Here is a 10,235-nt window from a genome sequence, read left to right on the forward strand (position 1 = left end):
TGGTTCTGAGATAAAAGTATCGCTCCTGACACTCAGCTCTCATTTTACAGACTAAGTATGGCCCTTCCACAGCAGATCCTCGCTGGGTGGGCTCTGATAGGCCAACTTAGAGGGAGAAATTTTAAAATTTTGCTTCTATATATAGCGGGAAAAAAAAAAAAATCACAGAATCAATTAGATTGGAAAAGACCTCTAAGATCATCGAGTCCAGCCTTTGTCTGAATACCACTTGTTAACTAGACCGTGGCACTAAGTTCCATGTCCAGTCTTTCTCTGAACACATCCAGGGGACAGTAACTCTAGCACCTCCCTGGGCAGTCTGTTCTAATGTCCAATCACCCTTTCTGTGAAGAAATTCCTCCTAATGTCCTCCCTCCGCAATTTGAGGCCTTTTCCTCTTCTCCTGTCACTGGTTGCCTGGGAGGTCAATCCCCACCTGGCTACAGCCTCTTTTCAGGGAATTGTAGAGAGCAATAAGGTCATTCCTGAGCCTCCTTTCCTCCAGGATAAACATCCCAGCGTCCTCAGCAGCTCGTCGTATGACAAATGCTCCAGACCCTTCCCCAGCTCCGTTGCCCTTCTCCGGACACGCTCCAGCACCTCCACGTCCTTCCTGTAGCGAGGGGCCCCGAACTGGACGCATGCCTGGATGCCCGGGCTGGCCAGTGCCGAGTGCGGGGTGAGGAGATCCGTGCCCTAGCCGTGCCGGCCGCTCGGTGCCCCCCAGCGGAGCAGAGCCCGCGGCAGACGCAGGCCGGCCGCGGGGAGGAGGCGGCCGGGGCCGCGGGCCCGGGGAATCCCCTCGCGCGCGGCGTGCCTTTTGTGTTTGTACACACGGCCCGGGGGCGGGGCCGGGGGCGGGGCCGCGCCTTCCCTCCATTGTGCGCCATTGGCGGCCGCGCGGGCCGGGGCGGGGCCTCGCGCGGGGGGCGGGGCGGCGCGCGGGGCCGGCCCTCGCCGGTCAGCCATCTTTCAATTGTGCTCCGAGCCGCCGCCAGCGCCAGCCGCAGCAGCTCCGGCTCCTCCTGCGCCCGCCCGCCTGCCCGCCCTCCATCCCTCCCTCCTTCCCTCCCGCACGGCAGCCGCGCTCGCCCAGCGGACGGGGTAAGTCTGGCGCCGCGCCCGCCGCCCCCCGCGCCCCGATACCCCCCGCCGCTGCCCCCCGACCCTCCCCACAAACTTTTGGGGGGCTCGGGAGGCGGCGGCGGCTCGGGTTCCCCTTGGCCGCGCCGCCTTCCCGGCGCAGCCGGAGCGGCTCCCTCCGCCGGCACCCCCGGCCCCGTTTCGCGCGGTCGTTGCCCCCCTCTGCTCCCCTCGCCCCCGCTCCAGACCCCCAGCAGCGGCCTCCCCAGCCCCTCAGCTGCCTCCTCAGCCCGACATCCCCCGGATCGGGGCTGGGAAGCGGCCGCAAAGAGGAACCGCTCGCCAGCCCAGGGTAACTCTCCTGCCTTCCTTCCCCTGCTCCCCACAGTTGTTGCTCAGCTTCACCATCTTGTCTCTTTTCTCTGGTCACCGACCATATTTTTTTTCCTATTGCATAAAAAACAATAAAAAGGGAAAGAAATTCGCCGAAGGAACGACCCAAACGCAACGCAATTTTTTGGTTTTCGAGTGCAAACTTTTCCGCTGCCTCCCCCTGCATCTGCACCCGCATGGTTTGGAGTTCCTGGCGATATTTTTGGCGTTATTTTTTGCAATTTATTTTTTCCTCCTTTGCAAAAGGACTAGGGCTGCGTTTCGTGATTGTTTCCATTTTGTTCTGGCTCTGGGAGCTGAGTTTGCCTGTGAGAGGCGCTTGGGAGCGAGGCAGCTCTTGGGGAAGCAGTTACACAGAAAGAGAAAGACGGCACCCAAAAAACAACCCCCCGAAAACAAAGTTTGCTGCTTTCTCGCACTTTATCCGGCCCCTTTCCTTTTCGCACGATAAACGCCGGGTTGCCTGCGGTTGCCGGCGGGTCGGGGAGCGCCGGCGGGCGGCGGCGAGCGCCGGGCAGCCCGGGGAAGGGCCGGCGGGGGCTGCCGCTCCGCTGGCCCCTGCTCCGCAGTTTCCGAGGAGGTTTTCCGCCGGGTGGGAGCGGCGGGTCGGTGCCAGCCCCCCGATGTTTGCCGGGCGGTATTTGCAAACACTTGGCAGGTGACGGGCGGCCGGCGGGGGGGAGGCGACAGCCGCCTCTCCGCGCCTGCTGCCGTGCGGCTCGCTCGGCTTCAGCCGCCGCCGCTTTGATATTGAATTCGTGGGCAAAAAAAGCTGTATTTTAATATTCCGCGATCGGCAGGCGTTTAATTTCTAATTTAATTTTTTCCTTTTTGGGTGTGTTTTTTTTTTTTTTTTTAAACTGGCTGTCGGAGGCGTTCGGCCGCCGCGGGCTCGGGGCTGGCGGGGCAGGGACGCGTTGCGCGGGACGGGGGCCGCGCTGCCGCCCGCCCCGGGGGCAGGTGCCGGGGGGGCACACGCCGAGCGGGGCCATCACCTCCCCCCTGCCCCGTCTGCCCACGTTCCCCCCGGCAGGTGTAAGGCAGCGACGTCGGCAGGAGCATGGCCCGTACCAAGCAGACCGCCCGCAAGTCCACCGGCGGCAAGGCGCCCCGCAAGCAGCTCGCCACCAAAGCCGCCCGCAAGAGCGCGCCCTCCACTGGCGGGGTGAAGAAGCCGCACCGCTACAGGTAACGCAGCGCCGCGCAGAGGCGGCCGCGGGGCGCTACCGGGCAACCTCCCCTCCAAAAAAATCCCTCCTTCTCCCCCCCACCCCGCGGGACCGATAGGGCGGGGGGCGCTTCACCCCGCCTCCTCCGCGCTCCGCTCCCCGAGGCCGCCCGCCTGTCGGCAGAATAAGAACAGCAACAACATAATAAAATAAAATAAAGGGAAAACACCCAAACCCGAAAAAACCCAAGCGCCGGTCCCCAGCCGCAAAAAATAACCAGGAATTCCCAGGGCGACACCGACGCCCGGCGTTTGTCATCAGCCCCTTTCCGGGCGTTCCGATGCTGGTGACTACCAAATCGACACCCCTCCCCCCCGGCGGCGCACGCGGCTCGGCGGTTCTTTTAAATTTTTAAATTTTTTGTACTCGCGGTTCTCTAGAGGTCGCCGCGGGGCTGCGCCGCCGCCGCCAAGTTTATTGTTACCGGCGCGCTCGGCGCTGCGCTCGCGGCGCCGGATCCGGCGGCGGCGCTGGGCGGGCGCGGGGCCCTGCAGGGCGCGGAGCCGCCGCCAGAGGGAGCCGCGCACCCGCCCGTGCGCCGCGGCTCCAGCACCGCCCCGCGCCCGTCCCGCTTCCCGGCCTTGGGACCCCCCGGCCGCAGAGGGTACAGCGGCACAGCTGTCACACACACAACGAGTCCTGGCCTTTCCCCTCCCGGCTCGCCGCAGAGCAGCGGCAGTCGCACTTCAGCTTGGAGGATTGCGTTGGGCTAGGTGTAGGTATTCCGTGGGGAAAACGTGGATTGGGAAGAAGTGGGTTTCGAATATGGGACTTAATCTAAAAGTCCAGGAGGGATTTTATTAATGTATCGGGGAGTCTGAAGAGGATGGAGCCAGGCTCTTTGTCAGTGGTGCCAAGCAACAGGACAAGAGGCAATGGGCAGAAACTGATGGACAGGAAATTCCACCTGAACAAGAGAAAGAGCTTTACTGTGAAGGTGACTGAACATTACAACAGGTTGCCTAGAGTGGTTGTGGAGTCTCCTTCTTGGAGATATCCAAAAGCCGTCTGGATACAGTCCTGAGAAACCATATCTGGGATGATCCTGTTTGAGCGGGGAGGTTGGGCCAGGTGACCACTGTGGTCCCTTCTAATCTGACCCACTCTGTTAGTTGTGCTCTGGGTGTGAGGCAGAATTAATCAATTGGGAGAAGCGTAATAAAGCTGGAGCGGGAAAAGATAAAGCTTTCACGGAAATAAATGTGGTATTAATTTCACAGATGGACATCATGCTTGTGAACATATGTTGCTAATCTGAGTTTGTCATTCTGACACCAAAGCTAATGTGGGGAAATACGCTGGATACTTTTGACTGACAGTACAACAGAAAATACAAATTTTGTTGTTTCTGTGAATGTTGACAGTAAAGGAAAAGAACCGGTTTTCCCTTGAAATCAAGGTTCCTGTCAGGCCTCTTGCTGGGAGGTTACCTTTGGTACGGCCGAACTTGGGGCAGCTTTGTGTTTGCCACATCTGCACTGAGCTGTGTTGGTGTCAGGTGGACAGCACATTGGCCAAGTCTTCTCTTGGCGACGTCAGGCCTCAGGAGTCTGCCTGATGGATCCCTGCTGAAGCCAAGAAGATTGGTGGTGAGAAGACAGTGACCCTTTCCCAGCAGAACTGATTTTTTTTTTTTGCAAATGCTGGGTCTCTCCTAGGGAAAACAGAAGTGTATGGTACTTGGCTTAGTCTGGAGGATGGACCCCTATTTTTAAGGTGACATAGAATATGTTTTCAATGCAATTTTTTTTTTTTTCGTTGTATTTCATTTTAATAGGCCGGGTACTGTGGCTCTGCGTGAAATCAGGCGCTATCAAAAGTCCACTGAACTTTTGATCCGCAAGCTCCCCTTCCAGCGTCTGGTGCGTGAAATTGCTCAGGACTTCAAGACAGATCTGCGCTTCCAGAGCGCTGCCATCGGTGCTTTGCAGGTGAGCCTTGCCAGGGTCGCGGCTGTGCCCCCGCCGGGCTTCCCTGGAGCCCCGCCCCGCTCCCCCATTGGCCGGGCTGTTTCCAGGGTTAGTTTGGGCCCCCTCTGATTGGTGGGAGTGGCGCGGTGGGCGTGGCCCGCGCCGGTGGGGAGGGATGCGCACCTCAGCCTTGCCTTGCCCACGGGGGATCTGGGAATGCCTGTGCGGGACCGCAGGATAACCTTACAGAGCCTATAAGTGTTTTTTGGGGGGATGCTTTGGTTTGGGCTGGTGTGTTGTGTTTTTTTTTTTTTTTTTTTTTTTTAAATAGCCCCTCAATTTGTTAGAACAGTACTTAAGATGCTCAAGAAAAACACAGTTCCTCTGCCTTTGAGCTCTGCAGTTGGAAAGAGAATATTGTGTAAAACGTGTTCTAGGGTGTCCTAATGGGGAGGTTGTGGTGTCCTCAAATGCCCTCTAAAGAAAAACAGCCAAATAAACCACATCTAAGCCCAGTTAGGGAAATTGCTGCTTTCCTAGGATGTAGTTGATGCTAAACACATTTTTTAATATATATTAGTTATGTAACTTAAATTATATAGAGAGAAAAATACTAATTGCTCTTTCTGGCCCAAATTCCTGAATCTAAGTTAAGACCCCCCCACAAGACTCAGTTCTTATCATGGGGACACCTCCCTGTGATAAAAGACACTCCTGATTCAAGATAAGTCTTTACTGTTCTTTTAGCTGTTGAAAGATTGTTCCAGAGCATATCTGTAATTGTAGTTTGTCTGACATACAGGCAAAATGGTCTCTTTCTAGTTAATGACTTCCACTTGATAAGGGGCCAATGAGAGCCCATAAACTTGGGCATATGCTTAGCTTCAAAAGTGCCTCTGTGTGTTTGCAGAGTTGCTACTTTTACTTTTAGTAATTCTGTGTAGTAGTTCTTAAGTCCTGAGGTTTATCTGTATGTCTCTTTATCTAGAACTTCCTATGAAAATGTAGTTAATGCACTTTCAGAAGGTTCCTGCTTTGAAGATTCCTGGTTTTGCATTAAGGAGTTGTTGGTATAGAACTTGGTCACATACAACTCCTGGTGTGTTCTGCTTGCATATTTGAAAAAACAGACTCAAAAAAGTAAAATAATTTTTTTTTTTTATATAAAAAATTACCCCCTTGGGTACCACATTGTTCGGATATTTGGCGAAGTGTCTTAACTTCTCACATAGTGATTTGACAAAACTTCATTAGGGATTCTTGTATCCCAATGCAAATGAAACGACTTTAGTAATATCTCAGTCCTCATCTGTTGTAGTAAATATTGTTCTTTCTTCATATTGGATTATCTTATGTTTTAAGAGAGAATCTTTGAACCTAATAAGTTGATTCTTGGAGTTCCTGGCAATGAAGTGGTTCACACAAGTTGTTCTCTTGCATGTTTTGTAGAAAGGGTGACCTCGTCCTCCTTTCTATAATTGAGCTCCATCATTCCCACCTTCTCAGCCCAGGTGTTGCTGTGTCCAATACTGGCACACTAAGATGCTTCCTAGGAGGTTGATAGGTGTTAGAATTCCATGTCAACCCAAAAGTGTTTAAACAATTACCATTGCTGTGCTGGGCTTAGCAGCAGCTACCTTAACGTGAGTCAGGAGAATGTTTAAGTCCAGCTGAGCATCTGTGTAACTCGGAGTCCTGTTTAGTAACAGGGAAAACCTCTGTGGTCAGTGTTGTTCTTGTGCTGCCCCTGATTCTCTCAGGTGTGAGGTGAGAACCTTCTGTGATAGTGGGGGCCAGTGCTGTGTCCCCAGATAAGCAGGAAGAAAGTACAGGAATGAGGCAAGTGTCTTATGGTAATTCCCTGACTGATCTCCTAGTTTTGATGGTTCAAGGAGTTCCTGAACTGAAGGAATATTTCTATGATATTTCTAATAGTTCTCAGGGTATTTTTTTTCTGCTTATTTTTGAGTTAAGCCACCTCTTCAGTATCTGTGGAAGGAGCTGTGTGCCTGACCTGTGTGTTGGGAAGGAATACATGTTCTTCTTTTCCCTGGCACCTGCCAATTTCACCTGATGCTCAGTGACTCTTACTCTGGAAGAGGCAGCAAACGAGTCTCTCAAACAGTGTAACCCAGCCTTTGAAAAGAGAATTTCCTAAACAAATTAACCTGTTGATAATTTAACCCCTTCCTGTCTTGCGAATGTCCCATGGGAGTATTAGTTCTGTTGTGTTCTGGAGGATGTCCTTACCAAATGGCAACAGTACCCTGCTTTAGACATAGAAAATTGTAAGAAAGTGGAGACTTTTTGTTTCTGAAAGTCTAAAACTTTTGATATTTGTGAGTAATAAGGATCAAAACCACAATGCCATGTTACACTGTACTTTTAATTCTGAACTATGACTCTTGTTTTTTTTTTTCCCTGGTGTTCAGAGAGTGAAAATCTTCTTACCTCTTTTCTTCCACACTAGGAGGCAAGTGAAGCCTACTTGGTTGGCCTGTTTGAAGACACCAACCTGTGTGCTATCCATGCCAAACGTGTCACAATCATGCCAAAAGATATCCAGCTAGCACGCCGCATACGTGGGGAGCGTGCCTAAAGCCTCACCATGATGGGTTTGTCATTCTCGAAGCAAAATCTTCTTCCTGTTATTGGTAGTAATGAACGTTAGATATTTTTTCCATGGGGTTAAAAGGTACCTTAAGTATATGGTTGCAAGTGGAAAAATAGGGGACAGAATCGGGTATTGGCAAGTTTTCTTTCCATTTTCATTTGTGTGTGGATTTTTAATATAAACAAGGGGACATAAAAACAATCAATGTGGTAAAAAAAAAATAATAACATGAATTGTTGAAACTTGTTCACCAAAACAACTTTATAAAAAAAAATTATAAATAAACCTGTCAAATTTTTCTGGACAATGCCAGCATTTGGATTTTTTTAAACAAGTAAATTTCTTATCAATGGCAACTAAATGGTGTTTGTAGCATTTTTATCATACAGTAGATTCCATCCATTCACTATACTTTTCTAACTGAGTTGTCCTACATGCAAGTACATGTTTTTAATGTTGTCTGTCTTCTGTGCTGTTCCTGTAAGTTTGCTATTAAAATACATTAAATGATGCCTGTTTTTAGTCTTGATTTTTAAAAATTACACATGGGTTATATTGATTAAAAAGTGATAAGCCTTCCCTCCCCTTTTGCTCTTCAATGCATGGCCTAATTCCTTGGGGCATATCTAGGAAATACTGGGGGTACTGCCTTGGCTGAAGTAGTGTATGTGAGGCTCTTTTAATAATGTTCAATTTGTCTGCTCCACACAAAAGTGAATTTGGTGAGTAGAGTACCAGGTAGAGTCTGGAGCTGAACTGAGCTCTCTAAGCTACAGTGCTAAGAAGCAGCAATTAGTTGTCATTTAGATTCCTTTCTTATTTGATTTAGTGCTGAATTTGGAAGCATTTCTGATTTTCAGGTTTTTTAGTATGGTATAAGCGGGGGAATGTTTGGGTTTTTCTGTTTGGGGGTTTTATTTTTCTTGGGTGTTTTTCATTGTGTTTTTTTTACCCTTTTTCACTCTGTTAGTTTCTTGGTTTGTAGATGTTCCCTTTTTGGTTGACTACCTTTCTGTTTCAGTCACACCCTCGAGCATTTTTGAGAGCTTAGTCCACGTGTGATTAGTTTCAGCTTGTACACTCCAATCCAAAAGACACTTTTGTACCATTTTTGTGACAATTCTTCACAGAAGCAGTACTTGGACAGGATCACACATTTAAAGCTTACTGGGTTTTTATATTCTCCTGCAATTGCTGATGAAAGTTCACGGGAAGAAATTTACTGCTGAAATTCTGCCCTGTGAAAAACTTGGTTTTAATTTTTCCCCCTGAAATTTGTTTAAGGGTTCTGGCAGACCAGTCTGGAAACTAGATATGTGCTGTAGTTCTTGATAGGTCTTGCAGATAATGAAATGAGCTCCACAGAAAAAACGTAGGCGGTGAACAGATTTCACCTCCATGCTAAGGCTCCTGCAGAGCTTATTTGCTGCTTACTTCTTTCGAGAGGTTTTGAGTGAGCTTTAAACATGAGTGAAGTTGTCTGAAGATTTCCAAAGAGGATTAATAGAGATATATTATCTGCTTTGGTATCTTGAGCAGAGAGCCAAAAATTACAGAATAAATCGCGTTATTCATAACTTCCTCGGCTTTGGTAATGAATGCTGTCTGCCAGGGTTGTGCAAAGTAAAGTCTATTTAAATGGAGTAACTTGTCACAGGCAAGACTGATGCTAGACAAAATGTGATCACATCCTTTTGATGCCAAGCAGTTCATAGCTATCAACTAAAAATTAAGGAAGACTTGTCTTGAAGAACCCAGAACAGCAGAAATATAAAAGGTGAGCAACTGAGATTTAACTGATTTGAGATGTCACTTCTGTCTACTTGATAACAAGCCTGTTAAACTTGCTATCAATGCATTTCAATATAATTAACTACTTGTTTTGTCCTGTACTTCAGAATTCTGTTTCACCTATCAGTCAGCACTGCTGCAAGCACCTATAGGAAGAGGTAATTAGGCTGGGAGTTTTTTTTATTAAATAATCTGGAATTGAAGTATTGATAAGGAACTTTTTTTTCTTTCTTAGGAATATTGGGAAACCAAATCTTGTATACTCAAATGAAACACTGAGCTCTTTCTCTCTGAGAGAATTGGGGGAGGAATATCCCAGTTTAACTGACAGTGCAGTTAAATTGTTCAAGGCAGAGGAAATCCTAATGGAAGATGAGGGGGTCAGGAACCTGAGCAGATGACAACATTTTAGTGTGCAGTGCTTCATCTCCAGGTTAGGAATGAACTTGGCCTTTCTGAAAGTTGTGGTCCTAGAGATTCCATGTGAATCCTGTTAGTGATTAGCTGCCTGTACCTGTATCAATGCTAAGAAACTTCAGTTTACCTTTCTTCCACTCCTTTCTCCCCCATACCAATTTTGCTGTTTCCTGGGCAATTCAGCTACAGCTGAGATTTTGAGTATCAGAAACAAATTCTGGTCCTGTGAATGTAGTTCTGTGGAGCAGTTTATCTGTACTGAGTGGAGGGATGGATGTGAGGTGGCTCCTGGCCAGTAACAGTCATATTCAGAAGCTGAACATCTCTTTAAAACATTGTTTGACATATGTCCACAGCCCAATTTCTGAATTATTTTGGTGAAGTCCTTTATAAAGTGTATGTGATAAGTTGGTTTCTAGGTATCTGTTTTATATTTGTATTTTAACAGCTGTATTTAATTACCATTTCCTCCAGAGTAAGTGCAAAACCTTATTTTAAGTTGGTTGTTTTGTATCAGCAACACAAAAAGCCAACTTACTTACCAGAGCCAAAAATTAATGTAGTGGGAAATAATTTCAGACACAAGGCGAGTCCCTCTTTTGTGGCTTTATCAAATTCAGCGGGCAGTTCTTGAGAGCTTCACTAACATGGAGCTTAAATGCAGCATTTCTGATTTTATTTAGGAAAGTAACTTGCTGAATGTAAAGTAACTAATACTAGAGTTCCTATGTTTCAGTGTTGCCTCTCTGGGCCCTGTTCCTCCAGCCCTTTGTTCCCCCTGGCAGTAGCTGTTAGGTG

General features: G+C 48.6%; 1 protein-coding gene across 1 annotated transcript; it reads left to right on the plus strand.

Moving 5' to 3' along the window:
* The first annotated feature begins 945 nt into the window (after positions 1-945).
* H3-3A (H3.3 histone A) lies at positions 946-7,739 on the plus strand. Its single transcript, XM_066316294.1, has 4 exons — positions 946-1,104; positions 2,510-2,664; positions 4,483-4,636; positions 7,086-7,739. Exons 2-4 carry the CDS (start codon positions 2,537-2,539, stop codon positions 7,212-7,214), a joined length of 411 nt encoding a protein of 136 aa, XP_066172391.1. The 5' UTR covers positions 946-1,104; positions 2,510-2,536; the 3' UTR covers positions 7,215-7,739.
* The last annotated feature ends 2,496 nt before the right edge of the window (positions 7,740-10,235 follow it).

Source organism: Sylvia atricapilla, chromosome 3 (assembly GCF_009819655.1).
Source record: "Sylvia atricapilla isolate bSylAtr1 chromosome 3, bSylAtr1.pri, whole genome shotgun sequence".
Classification (NCBI taxonomy): Eukaryota; Metazoa; Chordata; class Aves; order Passeriformes; family Sylviidae; genus Sylvia; species Sylvia atricapilla.

Coding starts and splice junctions, on each gene's coding strand:
- H3-3A (XM_066316294.1), top strand. CDS start 2,537: ATGGCCCGTACCAAGCAGACCGCCCGCAAGTCCACCGGCGGCAAGGCG. Junction 2,665..4,482: donor AAGAAGCCGCACCGCTACAG/GTAACGCAGCGC, acceptor TCATTTTAATAG/GCCGGGTACTGTGGCTCTGC. Junction 4,637..7,085: donor CTGCCATCGGTGCTTTGCAG/GTGAGCCTTGCC, acceptor CTTCCACACTAG/GAGGCAAGTGAAGCCTACTT.